At 36.4% G+C, this 18,489-nt stretch overlaps 1 protein-coding gene across 1 annotated transcript in view; it reads right to left on the reverse strand.

The window, feature by feature from the left end:
* GABRA5 (gamma-aminobutyric acid type A receptor subunit alpha5) overlaps positions 1-18,489 on the reverse strand; it is a 243,067-nt gene that overhangs the window by 151,850 nt on the left and 72,728 nt on the right. The window contains exon 5 of the mRNA XM_007945972.2: positions 15,548-15,630. Coding sequence (XP_007944163.1) covers positions 15,548-15,630 — 83 coding nt within the window. The remainder of the gene's footprint in view (positions 1-15,547; positions 15,631-18,489) is intronic.

Here is an 18,489-nt window from a genome sequence, read left to right on the forward strand (position 1 = left end):
TCCAGTCACCAGTGATAATTAACACATCCTGATTGCATGTTTGGTCAATTTCAGACTGTAGAAGCTGATAAAATTCTTCAATTTCCTCATCTTTGGTTTTGGTGGTTGGTGCATAAATTTGGATAATAGTTGTATTAACTGGTCTTCCTTGTAGGTGTATGGATATTATGCTATCACTGACAGCACTGTACTTCAGGACAGATCTTGAAACATCCTTTGTGATGATGAATGCCACACCATTCTTCTTCAAATTGTCATTCCCAGCATAATAGACCATATGGTTGTCTGATTCAAAATAGGCAAAACCAATCCATTTCAGCTCACAAATGCCTAGGATATCAATCTTTATGTGTTCCATTTCATTTTTGACAACTTCCAGTTTTCCTAGTTTCATACTTCGGACATTCCATGTTCCGATTATCAATGGATGCTTGCAGCTGTTTCTCCTCAATTTGAGTTGTGCCATGTCAGCAAATGGAGTTCTTGAAAGTTTTACCTTATCTATATCAGTAAGGCTTGTTTTACTCTGTTGATGCAGCTCTTTCCCAGTCCTATTTTGAGACCCTTCTAACCTAAGTGACTCATCCTCCTCCTCTATATTGGACAGTGTTTCTGGACTATTCATAAAGTTGCACAGTAATGTATCAGACAGTGTTTCTCTGCTAATCATAAGGTTCCCCCTGGCCAATTCTTTGAGAAGTGGATGGCCTCTTCCTTCTTCCTTGTATATCTCAGTCTGCAAGCCCCACTGAGACCTGTGCACCATGTGCACCCCACTGGATTTGAAACATGATGACACAGCCTCAAGACTCACAGCAACACATCACCACAGTAGGACAAACCGAGACATGTTTGTATCCCTTAACTGTAAAGATTTACCAACTCAGAAACCCAAAGGGGGTCACTGTGAATCGGAATAGACGTGATGGCAGTGAGTTAGGTTTTTGGTTTACTGTGTTTAAGAATTTTATATATATATAAAATACAAGTTGGGAGCTCTGGTGGCATAGTGCCTAAGGCATTGACAACTAACCGAAAGGTTGGTGGTTCAAACCCACCATCCACTCCTCAGAAGGAAGATTGGGAAATCTACTTCCATAGTGATGCTGCCTCAGAAACCCAAGGAGAGATCACTATGAGTAGGAGATGACTCAGTGGCACATAACAACAACAAGAACAACAATATACAAGTTTATCTTATTTTGTTTGATTGAATGTAGAAAGTGAAGAGCCCTTATTAGATGTGTAAGTTAATTTAGAATGTGATAGATTATTTAACTCTCTAGCGGTTGGTTGGTTGGTGTTAAATATGAGACCACTTAATGAAGAAAGACTAGAATGGCACATAACTGATAATAAGGTATTTTTCTTTACCAGCTTTTGTGCAGCTTGTTTTGCACACTACTGCTGTTGTATGAGAAGATCATATTCTCTTGACCTTATTTAACCAACTAGCAAAAAATAAAATAATTTTAACTTTCCATTTTTTTTGCATTAAATTAGATTAAAGGAATTATTTGCATACACAAAGAATAACATAATTTTAAACTATACATGTCATTTTTCTCTTGGTACAGGAATCAGTGGTTATCAAATACAGTTCAGTAGGAATTGTTAAAAGTGCTGTCCCAAGTACTTACATCCACAGCTACCCCACGGCAGCAAATGATTTACACAAATCCTATGTTCCTTAAATAAATGTATATCTTTATCCCTCCATGGCATTTGGAGATAATAGTTTGAAATAAATGAATTATATCCTTCCAATCTGTTTTTGGCCCTTATCTCTCCTGATTTTTAAAATCCCCTTGGAATGATATAAAAAATTTAAAAAGAAATTCTTGGACTGAAAAGAGATTCTATTTCCAGTAATGTCAGAGTAGTTCCTCTTAAATAGGAACAAATAACCCTGGAGGGAACATACAAATAATGACCTGAAGGCACTGGATGTCAACCAAGGACTAGAAGAAACAGGTGTGTTGATACTTGGAGTTGTTGTTGTTATGTGCTGTCGAGTCAGACTCGACTCATAGCGACCCCTTCTTGGGTTTCCAAGGCAGTATCACTGTGGAAATAGATTGCCCAACCTTCCTTCTGAGGAGTGGCTGGAGGGTTTGAACCGCCAGCCTTCTGGTTAGCAGTCAAGTGCCTTAGGCACTATGCTACCAGAGCTCCTGATACTTGGAGTGTTATTGTTGTTGTTGTGTGCCATCAAGTCGGGCCCCACTCATAGCGACCCCTCCTTGGGTTTCCGAGGCAGTATCACTACGGAAGTAGATTGCCCCATCTTCCTTCTGAGGAGTGGCTGGTGGGTTTGAACCGCCAGCCTTGGTTAGCAGTCAAGTGCCTTAGGCACAACACTACCAGAGTTCCTGATGCTTGGAGTAGGAAGAGGCTATTTCTAGAAAAGTGGGGAGCAGGTGCTGTGAGGTGGCTGAAACTCTAGCAGAAACCTTCAGTCTTACTGGCCATAAGAAGCAAAATAAAGAGTCTGGAGGAGCTATTGCAGCAGGAAAGTGAGAAGAAACATCCTAGTAAGGAAATACATACAGACAAAGTGCCTAAAATTTGATATATGAAAAGGTATATAATCTCTGATGTATATAATCTAGGTATAGAATCACTGATGGCTGACTATGCAATTATGGAGCATAGTCTAGCCACCCACCACAGGAAAGACAGAGTTTGGAATTTGAGCTCAGTCAAATGAACTGAGTAATAACAATTTTTAAAGAAATTTAACAGAATCCAGAGTGTCTGCAATATAACAATGAAATAGAACATAATTTAAAATTGTTGTTGTTATTGTTTTGTGCTGTCAAGTTGGACCCGACTCATAGTGACCCCTCCTTGGGTTTCTGAGGCAGTATCACTACAGCAGTAGGTTGCCCATCCTTCCTTCCGAGGAGTGGCTGGTGGGTTTGAATCACCAGTCTTCTGGTTAGCAATCAAGTGCTTTAGGCACTACAATATCAGAGCTCCCAATTTAAAATTATGAAATGTAAAAGAAAATGAAAATCATGACCCAAGCTCAAGAGAAATTATGATCTATGGATTGACTCCAAGAAGATTCATGTGCTTGGATCAGTAGATAAGAATATTAAGGCAGCTTATATTTTATTATAATTATACATAAGATGTGAAGAAAATATTCTTTCAATGAAACAAAACAAGGAGGAAATCATAATAGAAAAATGAAAATAAAAGGTATCAGAGGAAGAGTCTAGACTGCAAAATATAACATATTAAATATTTACTTGATAAGCTTAACTTCAATCCTCACAAAGCAATAACTTTGGCCCTGGCATCTGTTGCAGTGTCAAATGAGAATGAGTAGGGAATATGGCTTCCTACCACTTGACTGCTAACCAGAAGGCTGACAGTTCAAACCCACCAGCCACTCCTTGGAAGGAAGGTTGGGCAATCCTACTTCCGTAGTGATACTGCCTCGGAAACCCAAGGAGGGGTCACGATGAGTCGGGGCCGACTCGTCGGCAAATAACAACAACAACACCCTAATCTAAAAAATAATGAGGCTATACTCACCTTTATCATTTATATGAATGGCAACATATTTATTACTAAAACATAATAAGGCAAGAAAGAAGTAGGCACTACATTTTCCAAGTGCTAAAGAAAAGATCCATTGACTGAGAATCTTATATTTAGTGAAAATATGCTTCAGGAGTTAAGAAGAAATTAATGCATTCTCTGAGGAAGAAAAATTAGCAGTTTGTTGCCTGCAGACCTAAACTAAAAGGATAGCTAAAGAATATTCATGAAATATGAAGGTAACTTTGAAAGAAGGAATCTTGTAACAATATGAAGCAAAAAAGTAAGTGGTAGTAAAAAAATATGGATAAATGTAATATATTATTTTTTCTTCTCTTGAGTTATTTAAATTAAATTTAATAGTTCAAGTAAAATTTATAACCCTCTGATATGGTTCTAAATTTATATAGAAGAAATATTTAAGATAACTAGTGTAAGGTAAAGAGATAAAAAGGGAAGTAAGATTTTTATTCTTCATTTGAACCCCTAAAGTAATGACAGACTCTGATGAATAATGTACATGTATAGTGATACTTAGAGCCACCACTAAAAGAAGCTAACAAAGAGACACAAAGAAAAACACTGCAAATAAATCAAAATGGAATTCTATAGTCATGGGCTTATTCCAATTTGCCTACCTATATGTGATCTTAGGAGCTCTGGTAGCATAATGCCTAAGGCACTTGACTGCTAACCAGAAGGCTGGCGGTTCAAACCCACCAGCCACTCCTCGGAAGGAAGGTTGGGCAATCCTACTTCCGTAGTGATATTGCCTCGGAAACCCAAGGAGTGGTCGCTATGAGTTGGGCCGACTCGATGGCATACAACAACAACAACATATGTGATCTTATCACCTGTTTATGCATCCACCCATGTTTGTTGTTACTGATAACACAGTATTGTGTATGCAATAGTATTTGCCTCTGTTATCTATACTTTTTGTGTACCTCTCTATCCTCTTCCCTATTGTTATTGTGCTAGTCACACACTTGTTATATTGCTCAGGACCATAGATAGATTTGGCTGCTGACACTACCACATGTGCTTCTGTGCTACAAAAATAACCATATACATTATAAAACTCACAGGAGACAAGGTTGGAGTAGCTTGTCAGTGACAACCAAACACCTTGAAGAAGTGAGTCACTATGCCCGCCATCTCAGGAGCATGGAATAAGGGGACATCAAGCTCAATTAGCACAACATAGTACATAAAAATCTTGTTATACATCCTACTTTGGTGAGTAGCAACTGGGGTCTTAGAAGCTTTCAAGTGGTCATTTAAGACATAACTATTAGTCTCCCCTCATCTGGAGCTAAGAGTGAAGAATGTCAAAGTCATATGGAAACAATTAGTCCAAAGATCTGATGGACCACAGGAACCTCAGCCTTCATGACCCTGAGACCAGAAAAACTAGACAGTGCTGGCTACCAATACCAACCACTTGGAAGGGATCAAAATTGTAGATCCTGGATATAGTGGGTAAGAGCTGTGGTGATGTATTGCCTAATAGATTTGACTATTAACCAGAAGGTTAGTGTTTCGAACTCACCAGCCACTCCTTGGAAGGAAGATTGTGCAATCTACTTCTGTAGTGATACTGCCTCGGAAACCCAAGGAGAGGTCATTATGAGTCGGATCCGACTTGATAGCAGTGAGTTTGGTTTGGTTTTTGGTTGGATAGAGTGGGAGGAAAAATGTGAAACAAAATTCAAAAACACAAAAGTGACCAGAATTACTGGTAGAATGGAGACAAGTGAAACCCCAGAGACTATGGCCCCAGGTTATCTTTCCAGGCCTGAAACTGGACTTACTTCTGTGGATTACTCTCAGCCAAACAGTATAAAGTCTTATGAGCAGAACACCTACCCTGGGAAGATGTACCCCTTAGATCAACCAATTGTGAGAGATCAGAAGGGCATCATTTGCATAGGGGGTACTCAAGATAGATAGGAATGTATAGATAAGAAGGACAAAAGGAAGAGGTAGTCACAGGGAGATGGGAGGAGAGCATTTTGTTTTGGGGATTGTAATCAATGCTGTGAAAATAAATGTGTAATCAATGCCATGTAACTAACTGTTGAGAGTAAAATGAATCTGCTTTGTAAATTTGCACGCAAATCACAATAATTTTTTTTTCCTAAAAGAAAAAAGAATTCTAAAAAAAAAAGTTCATGTAACTCACAGCAAGGAAGGAAAAAAGAAAATGAGGGAGTGAAAAACAGAAAGAGAAAAAAATCCCAGAAAGCATAATAAAAAATGGTAGATATAAGCCTTAACATATCAATAATTATAATAAATGTAAACAGTATAAATCTCAGATGAAATACAAATATTTACAATGTGAATTTAAAAAGTCATCAAAAATAAACTCAATTTAAGAATAATGATATAGATATTGAAAGTAAAATTATATATCATTCAAATATTAATTTAAAAAAATCAGGAGCAGCTATATTGATATCACATAAAGTATGCTTTAAAGCAGAGAAAATTACCTGAGAAAGAGAGTGATAGTGTATGGTGATAAAACAGTCAATCCACCAAGAACATATGACAATCCTAAAAGTGTATTTAGCAAATAGTAGAATTAAAACATTTGTAAAACAAAAAATAGAACAGAAAGGAGAAATTGACAAATCCACAATTATATTTGGAAGCTTCAGTACCCTTCTCTCCACTGTTGATGGACAATAAAAGTCTGTAACAGCATAGAATAATTCAACAACATCATCAAGCAATAAGATCTAATCAGAATTTTTAGAATACTCCATCTAAAAAAACTCACTGCCAACAAGTCATATCTGAATCATACTGAACACTCCCTGGGTTTCTGAGGCAGTAACACTATGGAAGTAGATTGTCCAATCGTCCTTCTGAGGAGTGGCTGGTGGGTTTGAACCGCCAGCCTTCTGGTTAGCAGTCAAGTGCCTTAGGCACTATGCTACCAGAGCTCCTCCAGAGTTCCCATAGCAGTGGTTAATACAAATAATTTTCAAATGTCCACAGAAAAAAGTATTAAAAAACACCATATTCTGGGACATAAAACAAACTGCAACAAAAGTAAAATCATTTAAATCATTCAGTGAGTGAATTGTAACTATAATGGAATTAAGATAATAAAATCTTCAAACACTTGAAAATTAACAGTACAGTTCTAAACAATCCATGGGTCAAAGCATAAGAGTCAGGAAAAATAAAAACACTGTATAGAATGAAAATGAAAATACAGCATTTTAAAATACAGTAACACAGCTAAAGCAATGCTCCAAAAACAAAAAAACAAAAACAAAAAAAATGAATTTATAGCACTAAGGAAAGGTTGGGTAATCTACTTCCATAGTGATACAACAACAACAAATCAAATGTTATCAAAGAGGAAAAGTTTAAACCAATAATCAAAGTTTTCACCTCAAGCACCTAGAAAAAGGACAACAAACTAAACTTTAAGCAAGTAACCAAGGCAAGTAAAACAAATTAAATTAAAAAGACAAAACCAGAGATCAGTTTAACAGAAAACCAAAACAACAGAGAAAATCAACAAAACAAATGCCAGGTTCTAGGGAAAGATAAATAAAGTTAACAAACCTCTAGAAAGGCTGAAAAAGAGAGCAGATGCAAAGCACCAATATCAGGAACAAAATTTGGGATATCACTATAGATCCTACACACCTTACAAACACAATAGGAACTACAAGAAACAACTCTATACACATACATTTGACAACTTAGTTGAAACAGATCATATCCTCAAAAACACAAGGTATTACAAGTCACTCAACATGACACAGATAATAGGGAAGATTGGGCAATCTACTTCCATAGAGATATTGCTGTCATTGTTTTGTGCCACCAAGTCAGATCTGACTCTTAGTGATCCCTCCATGGGTTTCTGAGGCGGTATCACTACGGAAGTAGATTGCCCAACCTTCCTTCTGAGGAGTCACTGGTGGGTTCCAACCTCCGGCCTTTTGATTAGCAGTCAAGTGCACTAAGCTACCAGAGTTCCTTCCACAGAGATACCACCCCAGAAACCCAAGGATGGGTCGCTGTGAGTTGGAAATGACTAGATAGCAGTGAGTTTATTTGTTTGTTTGCTTTTTAATAGGTATTAAAAATAGCTCTGGTGGAGTAGTCCTTAAGGCATTTGACTGCTATTCAGAAGGCTGGAAGTTCAAACCCACCAGCCACTGTGGAAGAAAGATGGGGCAATCTACTTTAAAGATTTACCACCTCAGAAACCCAATTGGAGTCAATGTGAGTCTGAATCCACTCTATGGCAGTGAGTTTGTTTTCTTGGTGTAAGTGTTAAATAATTAATAATTTAAAATCTCCCTTTAAAAAAGAAATGGTCAGGACCAGACAACTTCACTAGAGGATTTTAACAAATGTTTAAAGAAGAACTAACACCAGTTCTACAAAATATTTTCCGGAAAATAAACAAGGAGGAAGCACTTTCTAAACCATTTTATGAAGCTGGTATTATTCTGGTGCCAAAACCAAAAACAGTACCAAAAGCTAACACAAGAACAGAACAATATCCCATATGAATATGGACATAAAAACTTTTGATGGTTGGAGCTGTGTGTCAACTTGGCTGGACCACGATTCTGTGTGGTTTAAGCAATTGTGATGTGGGTTGTTCCCATGATGGGATCAGATGCATATATTTTGAGCAGCCAATCCCTTGAAGGGGAGTTTCTCTAGGGGTGTGGCCTGCTTCCAGTACATTTGTGGACATCCTGGGAAAAGAGACTCTCTTCTCCTGTGGATTGGGATTCTGTTGTGGTGTCTACAACTGTCTGTGAGCGAACAATTCACAATTCTGCCTGGATATCGTGGATTTGTCATTCTTTGGTGTCAACAGCCAGTATACTGCCTGCCAACCTTGAGCTCGTTAGCCCCTGCAGCTGTGTGAGTCAGGAAAAGCCTCCAGATTGATGTTTGATCCAACAACTTGGGACTTGCCAGCTTCTGTAAGTGTATGAGCCATTTTCCTAAGATACATTTCCTTTTTACTCTCTCTAAGCTTTACTGATTTTGCTTCTCCAGAGAACCCAGCCAAACATAAAACTCCTAACAAAATATTAGCAAATATAATTTAACAAACACATTAAAAAAAAAAAAAAATGTATACCATGACCAAATGAGTTTTCCACTCCTGCCCCAGAGAAGGAAAGTATTTAAATATTTAAAATATAATGTAATTCATCATATTAACCAGCTACAGAAGAAAAATCGCATGATCATAGTAATCAATGATGAAAGGTATTTCACAAATTCAACATTCAGACAAAAGTTCTCAGTAAACAAGAAATAGAGAGGAATATCCTCAATTTGATAAAGAAAAAAATTATTTAAAAAAATTACAGCTGACATTAGACTTAATGATGGAAAAGTAAATGATTTTCTCTTAAGACTGGAAACAAGGCTATCATGTCAACTCTCACTGTTCTTAAACAGCAGAGTACTAGAAGTTCTAGATCACAATTAGGCAAGAAAAGGAAATAAAAGTATGCAAATCAAAAAAAGAAGAAATGAAACTCTCCCTATTTGTATATGGCATTATTGTATATGTAGAAAATCCAAAACAGAAAACAGCATCCAAAACAGAAAAAACCTCCTAGAAGCAATAACTGCCACAAGATACAAGATAAACGTACAAAAATCTAATGATTTTCTATGTACTAGCAACAAACATGGGAATCCTGAAATTAAAAGTACCATTTATATTCTCTCAAAAAATTAAATACTTCGGTATAAATCTAACAAAACATGTACAACACTTCTATGCTGAAAAATCACAAAACACTGATATTGAAAAACAGATAATATGTAAATAAATGGAGACATATATTGTCCATGGAATGAATTATTTGACACAGTCAATTTTCCCTTAAATTGATATACAAGTTTAACACAACCCTATCCAAATCCCAGCAGTTTTTTAATAGATATAGAAAACTTTATTCTAAAATTTAAATGGGAGGGCAAACTGAAAAAGCTAAAACAATTCTGGAAAAGAGGAATAAATTGGGAAGAATATTGAAAATTAAACTACACATTTTAAAAATAATCGATAGGTCAAAGGGTAAGACTCAAGAAAAATGTATGTGTGGAGAGTCATTGATTGTATTTCCTTTTATCCTTTTGAGTCCACAGGATTCCCATGTTTCGTTCCAGAAATTGGTACTTTGTGGCTGCTCTTTTTTTTTTTTTTTTTTCCCTTTGCCATTCTTGCTAGAGGTTTGTTAAGACCCATATAGCTGCATTAATCACAACTGTGTGGTACTGATAGAGTGATAAACACACAGATTAATGGAACAGATTAAATAAACCAAAAATGGACCCACAAAAGTATGTCCAACTGACAAAACAGGAAATATTTGTGATGTAGTGCTAGGGAAGGTGTTGTTAGACTAGATACCAAAAGCATACACCATAAAAGAAAGATTTGGAAGAATGGACTTCACCACAATATAAACTTTTGCTCTGCAAAAGACCCTGCTAAGAAGATGAAAAAAACAAGCTACAGAATGGGAGAAATCACCAAATACTGGGAGGATGCAGAGAAAGTGTACCCCTCATCATACAACAGAGATGGGATGTAAAATCGTACAGCCCATCTGGAAAATCCTTTGGCAGTTTCTTAACAAACTATTTATGTGGCAAATATAACCCCCAACAATTGCACTCATGGGCATTATCTCTGAGATGAAATTTTATGTTCACACAAATACTTGTATACAAATGTTTACAGAAGCCTTATTTGCAATGGCCTAAAACTAGAAACAACCCAGATGTCTCTCCCATAGATGAATGGGTAAGCAAATTATGGTACATTCATATAGTGGAATACTGTTGTTGTTGATGTTAGGTGCCATTGAATCAGGTTTGACTCATAGCAACCCTATGTATAACAGAATGAAACACTGGCCAGTCCTGTGCCAGCCTCACAATCCTTGCTATACCTAAGGCAATCCTTGTCATAACTGTGTCAATCCATCTTGATAGAGGTCTTTCCCATTTTCTCTGACCCTCAACTTTACCAGGTATGATATCCCTCTCTAGGGAATGTTCCCTTCTGACAACATGACCAAAGTTGGTGAGATGAAGTCTGGTCATTCTTGCTTCCAAGGAACATACCAGCTGTACTTTCTCCAGGACTGATTTGTTAGTTCTTCTGGCAGACCATGGTATTTTCAGTATTCTTCAAAGACACAACAAATCAAAAGCCTCAGCTCTTCTTCAGTCTTTCTTATTCATTGTCCAGATTTCTCATGTATATGAGGCAATTGAAAACACCATGGCTTGGGATAGGCACACTTTATTCTTCAAGGACACATCTTTGCTCTTCAACACTTTAAAGAGTTCTTATGCAGCAGATTTGCCTAGTGTGACACAATGTCTAATTTCTTGGCTGCTGCTCCCATTGGTGTTGGTTGTAGAACAAAATAACATGAAATCTTTGAAACTTTAATTCCTTCTCCATTTATGGTAATGTTGCTTATTGGTCCAGTTGTAAGGAGTTTCACTTTCTTTATGTTGAGGTATAATCCATATTGCAGACTGTATTTTTAAATCTTCATCAGTAAGTCATCTTCATTTTCAGTAAGCAAGGTTGTGTCATCTGCATATCACAGGTTGTTAATGAGTCTTCCTCATATCCTGATGCCACATTCTTCTTCATGTAGTCCAGCTTCTCAAAGCATTTGCTCAGCATACAGTTTGACAAATATGGTGAAAGGATACTACTCTGACACACACCCTTCCTGATTTTAAACCATGGATCATTCCGTTGTTCTGTTTGAACAAACTTGGCTATGTACAGGTTCCTCATGGACACAATTACTTATTCTGGAATCCATATTCTTCTCAATGTTATCCATAATTTGTCATGATCCACACAGTCAAATGCCTTTGCATGGTCAAGAAAACACAAGGAAACATCTTTCTGGTATTCTTTGCTTTAAGCCAAAACATTAAGATCTGACATTAGCAATGATATCCCTCATCCCACATCCTCTTCTGAATCCAGCTTGAATTTCTGGAAGTTCTCTGTCAATATATTGCTCCAAATGTTTTTGAATTATTTTCAGCAAAATTTTACTTGTGTGTGATCTTAATGATATTGTTTGATAATTTCCACATTCTGTGGGGATCACCTTTCTTCGGAATGGGTACAAATATGGATCTCTTCCAGTCAGTTGCCTTCCAGATATCTTGGCATAGCTGCGTGAGTGCCTCCAGCACAGCATCCATTTATTGAAACATTTCAATGGGTATTCCATTAATTTCTGGAGACTTTTTTTTTTTTTTTGCCAATTTCTCAGCTGAACTTCAACTTCTTCCTTCAATACCACTGGTTCTTGATCATATGCCACCTCCTGAAATGGATGATCATCTACCGATTCTTTTTGGTATAGTGACTCTGTATATTCCTTCCATCTTCTTTTGATGTTTCCTGATCATACAATATATTGCTCATAAAACCCTTCAGTATTGCAACTCAAAGTTTAAAATTTTTCCTCAGTTCTTTCAGCATGAGAAATGTTGAGTGTGATTTTCCCTTTCGGTTTGCTAATTCCAGGTCTTTGCACATTTCATTATTATAATTGACTTTGTCTTCTCGAGCTGTTCTTTGAAATCTGTTCAGTTCTTTTATCTTGTCATTTCTTCCATTTGCTTTAGCTACTCTCCATTCAAGGGTAACTTTCAGAGTCTCTTCTCTCATCCATTTTGGTCTTTTCTTCCTTTCCTGTCTCTTCAATGACCTTTTGCTTTCTTCATGGATGATGTGCTTGATGTCATCCCACAATTTCTCTGGCTTTTGGTCACTGGTGTTCAATGTATCAAATCTATTCTTCAGATGGTCTCTAAATTCAGGAGAGATATAATCAAAATCATATTTTGGTTCTCATGGACTACTTTTAATTATCTTCAGCTTCAGCTTGAACTTGCATATGAGCAGATGATGGTATGTTCCACAATCAGCTCCTGATCTTGTTTTGGCTGAAGATGTCAAGCTTCTCCACTGCCTCTTGCCAGAGATGTAGTCAATCTGATTCCTGTGTTTCTCCATCTGGCAAAGTCCATGTGTATAGCCACCATTTGTGTTGTTGAAAAAGGTATTTACGATGAATAAGTTGTTGGTCTTGCAAAATTATATCATGTGATCTTCAGTGTTATTTCTATCACCAAGGCCATATTTTCCAACATGCAGAATTTAAAAAAAAAAAAAAAATCCAGTCCTAAAAGTTGCATGCTGTATGATTCTATTTATATAGTATACTGAAATGCCAAAAGTTATAGGGATGCAGAACAGATTAATGGTATCCAAGGTATAAGGAGGGTTAGAGGTAGGAGGGAAATGGGTATATCTTGGTTTGAGTAATTTTTAACTAATTACACTAGAGATGCTTGAGAAATACTTGATTCAAGACTAGGTAATTTCAGTTACTTATATTTTCAAAATTTTAAAGAAAAAACAAACTTAAATGTGTAAGTATGTATTTTAAAAGAAATTATATTTGTATGAAATATTGTAAAGGGGAGAGGTGCTCAAATTTACATTAAAATCTTTTTTCATACTCTTGAAATTGTCATCTGTAGTAGGTGATTTAGAGCCTGTTTCATACAATACCTCTAAATTTCAATCTAGTCAGTTCTGGAATATATACAGAAACAACTAGGTATTTTGTATACAACTTGGTTGTAGTGAAATGATTCTGACTTAGAATCATGCAGTAATATCTAATTTTGAAAATTATTCCTTGAACATACTTTTCTTTGAAAAATTATGAGATTGCACAGTTAAGGTACAGAAATAAATGCTTTTATTTAATTTCAATTAGGCTGTCAATAATTCAGCCAAAGTAGAGGATTGTTGTTGTTTATTAAAATTTTTATGATAAGGATGTGGAGAATTACTATTATTGTCAGGAACTGATTCCATAAATTCAATATTTAAAAAGAAAGAAGGTATGGAGTGAGGGAGAAGGGAAGGAGAACTAAAAAATCCAATACTAAACTTTCAGGTAATTTCTATAAGATTGGATATAAGTAGTGATAAAGAAATGAGCCACATTAAAACACACTAAGCATTTTTTCATGGTTGGGGGCTGTTGAACCAAACATTGGCAATTTGTTTATATTGCTAGAAAAGCACTAAATATGCTTATAACATTTAAAGTTAACTATAAAAAGTCAAAAAAGAATATATAAATACCAATTCCTAGAAGTTTTTTTTTTTTTTTAAAAAAAACACAGTAATATGATTTAAAAAGAAAAATAATTGAAGCAGTAAGTATAACAGAGAAACAGTAATACTTAGGAAAATAAACATTTCAGGAATAATATCCATTTAGCAAATGAGGAAAGGATGTTTAGAGAGGTTAAGTAACTTACCCACAATCATTCAATTTATTCTTTTTAGGATAACCAGGATTCAAATCCAGATAGTGTGGCATTTAATCTCAGAGAACATGCTTCTGCTATCAAAACTAAAACATCACTACCAAATCTTTAATCTGGGCAAGAGATGGTACATGACAGAATGGGAGGAAAATTGGAGCAGAATTCAAAATTGAAAAAAAAAATAATAATAATTTTATCTAATCCAGACTTACTGGACCCATTGAGAATGGAGGAATCCCCAAGTTTATTACCCTGAGATATTGTTTAAACCTTGAATTGAGACTATCTTCTCAATAAAATTCACCTTTTAGCTAAATAGCAAGTTATCTCATAAAGTAATGAATATAACCTTTGAGTATTATAGTCTTTTTTTAAAAAATCATCTACATGCAAACAAATGGTCAACAAATACACTAAAGCACAGACGAGAAGGTAGGGAGGCAGGAAGAGTTGGTCATTGGAAATGGAAAAACTATAATTGAGGTAATGAAAATGTTGACATAAGGTAAAGAATGTAACCAATGTCACTGAACAATGTATGTAGAAATTATTGAATGGAAATCTGTTTTGCTGTGTATACTTTCACAAAAAAATACAGTAAAATATTTTTTTAAATAAATAAAAAGACATAATATGAGCACAAACAAACAGTATAAAGAAGGAAATCCTACGTAGGTTCCCATCCTGCTTATACCAAATATCTCAGAAGAATATATATCTGAAGGCAGTCTTCTGTCTGGAATAGTTTCAGATGAATCCAGGAGTTTGTTCTAGATTTAAGTAACAGTCTATTTAATGTACTTGGACAAAGTAAAATTTATTTGTTCAAACAACATGTATTTACCGAATGATTATTTTGTGCAATTCTCTGTTATAGAGAATAATTCCTGCTGTGTGTACAGGGTGAGCAGTTACTATAAACATGATAGAAAATATCCTTACTTTTATGGAACATTTTAGAGAGAGTGGTAAGCCAACATAGCAATGATTATAATGCAAGTTTTAAAAGTTACTGGCTAGGCATTTAAAATTGAGTCTTCAAGGGGGCACACTGAGGAAGTGACCTTTAATCTGAGATGTGAAAACAAGAAGATTTTACAGTGCTTTCATTCTCATTATTCTAATGTGTGATGTATGTTATTGTTGTTAGTTGCCACCAGGTCAATTCTGACTGGTAACCAAGATAGAGTAATTTTCAAGTCTATGACTGGGCAATCCTACTTCCGTAGTGATACTGCCTCGGAAACCTAAGGAGGGGTCGCTATGAGTCGGGGCTGACTCAACAGCAAATAACAACAACAACAACAAATGACCTTTTGGAAGCAGATGATCGGCCTATTTTCCTAGGCACCTTTCAGTGTGAGGCCTGTTTCAAACCATCAACCTTTCAGCTTGTAGCCAAGTGCTTAACCCTTTGCCTCATCCAGGTGATAGCAAAGATGAGTATGCCTTCAACACTCTCCAATCTTCTCAAAAAGATCAGAGCCCAAATTTGCTTATACCAAACCAAAATTTTGGGGAAAAATATGGAAAGTTACCAAATATATATACATGGTTCTTACTTGTGAAAATAACTTACAACTGCCAAACTTCAGAGGGCATGCATGGGCATCCATTGGGAAGTCTTCAAGTTGCATTGGACACTCAGCAGAGATGGTCAAGCTGAAAAATAAGAAATGAAAAATCTTTAAATAAGTCATAGACTGCTGCTATTGATTGAGTAACTAAATAACCATTGAGTTCCAAAAAGCCAGGCTAAGTGCTTTATTATTACATTTCCAAAAGCCATATTGAATACTTTCCTCATTATATTAATTAATATCTTTTATGAAACTGCCTAAATCTTCCCCAGTCATCTATATAAGTTCAGATTATAGATTAATATGATTTAAAAACACAGTGTAAGTGAAATATACTTAAGATTTCTGTGTTTTCGTGTATGTGCCTGTAAATATATTGTGTTGTTGTTGTTGTCAGTTGCTGTCAAATAGATTCTGACTCATGGAGACCCCATGTGCTACAGAGTAGTACAGTTCCATAGGGTTTTTTGGCTGTAATCTTACTGGAAGCAAATTGTTGGGTCACTTCTTCCATTGTGCCACAGGATGGGTTTCATCCTAAAGGATGGCAGTTGAGCAGAAACAATTTGCACCACTTAGGGACTTTTAAATATATTATTATGTGTAAAGCAATTTAAAATTCCTTTAAAAATAACTTTTTCTTAATTCCTTATCACTTACTCATAATTATCTAAAAGCTTTCTTTGACAAGGATGACAATATTTTAAAAAATGATTCACAAATTAAAAAATGTAAATAAATGAGAAAGGCAAGATGGTAGACTAGGTGGACATGCCACCCAGACATCATACAATAAAGACCTAAGAAACCAAGTAAAACAGATATGGGCGATAATCCTGGAAACACAAGTTTCAACAGCAAGGATAAAGAAGCAGCTCAAATATTCATTAGAAGAAGCAACTGAATGAAAACAGCATAAAAGGGGACAAACAGAGTGGGGAAATATCATGTGGCCCAGAACAGTGTGGCCATTTCAGATCACCATGTGGTAGTTAAGGTTATGTGTCAACCTGGTTGGGCCTGGTTTAGAGTGGCTGGGCAGCTGAATGTAGTTATTCCCCATGATGAGATTGGTAATCAACTCCATGGTGGAATCTACTGGAGCAGCTGAGTAGCTGCCTTAGAGATGTGGTCTGCTTCCAGCGTATAAGGAGAAGTGTGGAGAAAGGTCTCTGAGCTTTTTGGTGTGCTTGGACCCTGAATGTAGACAAGTCTTCATTTAACAGCCTACCATGTTTCCTGCTGATCTTAGGACTATCGCTGGACTTGAATTAGTGGCCTGCCAGGTTGTTTGGTAATATTGGGACTGTGCTATTTTTATTAGTCAAGCTAGGGCTTGTTAACCTCAGCAGCCAGCAGCTGCCTGAGTGAAGAGACACCTCTAGCTCCAAAGGGCCAAGAGAAGGAGGAAGAGCTGAAGCCCAAGGCCCAGGGCCTTTCACACAGACCCCAGAGCTTAGCACTTTGAACTCAAACTTCTATCCTCCAAAACTTAAGAGAATAAACTCCTGTTTGTTAAAGGCATCCACCTGTGGTATTTCTGTTGGATTTTCAAGAAGTAACCAAAACATACTACAAGCACCATTCCAATTGAGACAGGAAGCAGATAACCAGCTCTTCTCACATAGGACTACACCAGCACCCACATCAGTGGCTGATGACCAGAGATCTTCGTACACCCTAAACCTACCTGGTGATGAGAAATGTAGCCACCCTACATCCCTACCCAGCCAGCAGCAGTGTAACACCCCCCCCACACACTGCCCATGCCTCATCTTAAGTTGACAAGGTGCATTCTTGCAGATCAGATGTTGTGTACATGCCACCCTAACATTTCAAGGCACGTGCTCCTGCAAATCAGACAACCCACACCTGCTGCTTCCTCAGTTAGCAGAGAGCAGCACTGCAGACCGGGCACCCCTTCCTCTGCTACCTCCATGGTCAGCAAAGCATGCTCCTGAGGACTGGTGTTCTGTCTCCACTGTACAAACATTCTCCTTGATTTTTTCTTTCCTTTTTCTCTTTTCTATTTTATTTTTCCCATTTTTTTTTGTGCTTCTCCTTTATCTTTCTCTTGTTTATTTTTATTTTTTCATATTTTTGTTGTCAACTTGGTGGGAGTCAGAAACCATGTCCATATAACCCAACCAAATCTGACCTTCCAACCACTGATGCACTGGATAAGTGCCCACATCCACTTCAGCATAACATCATCAACAACAGATGACTGACAACACCCATCTAGCCCACCCTCAACTCTTCTACATGAACAGTGAACAGAGAAGTATGCACATACTAACATCCTCTACCACACCCACTGGGAGACAGATGGTGAGAAACTAAGTGCTTCCACGCTAGTGAGTAGAGTAGTTTTTTGTTTGTTTTTTTTCAGTCATGCACAGCTAGATATATCAAAACAAAACAAAGCAAAAAGCCTGGGTGAAAGATGTCAACATACAATAAACAATTAAATACAAATACAATAACACCATAATGTCTTGGAGACAATAGAAAACTTTGGTTCACAGAAAGAAACAAGGCACAGTGGCTCAAAAAAGTGACCAAAATACAGAACCAGAAAACTATTCTGAGGAAGAAATGGTATAGGAACTACCTGAAAAGGAATTCAAAAGAATTATATTGAGGACTTTACAAAAAAAATTAAGAAAGATATCAAGGGAAAAAAAAAAAAAAAGATAAAACCAAGAAACTAGTAGATAAAATTATGGGACACAGACAAAACTCTAGAAGAATTCAGGTTAAGCAATATAAGAAACAACTGGCAAAATAAATGTAAAATTAGAAACCATTCACACAAACAAACAAAAAAAAATGGAATTCCAGATGAAAACTAAAATTTCAGAGTTCATAATGCACTGGAAAGACAGAAGAGTAGAACTGAATCAATGGAAGACAGAATTAGCAAATTGAAAGCAGAACT

This window comes from Orycteropus afer, unplaced genomic scaffold, assembly GCF_000298275.1.
Source record: "Orycteropus afer afer isolate SDZICR_OR568_19922 unplaced genomic scaffold, OryAfe1.0 scaffold00146, whole genome shotgun sequence".
NCBI classification, from domain to species: domain Eukaryota; kingdom Metazoa; phylum Chordata; class Mammalia; order Tubulidentata; family Orycteropodidae; genus Orycteropus; species Orycteropus afer.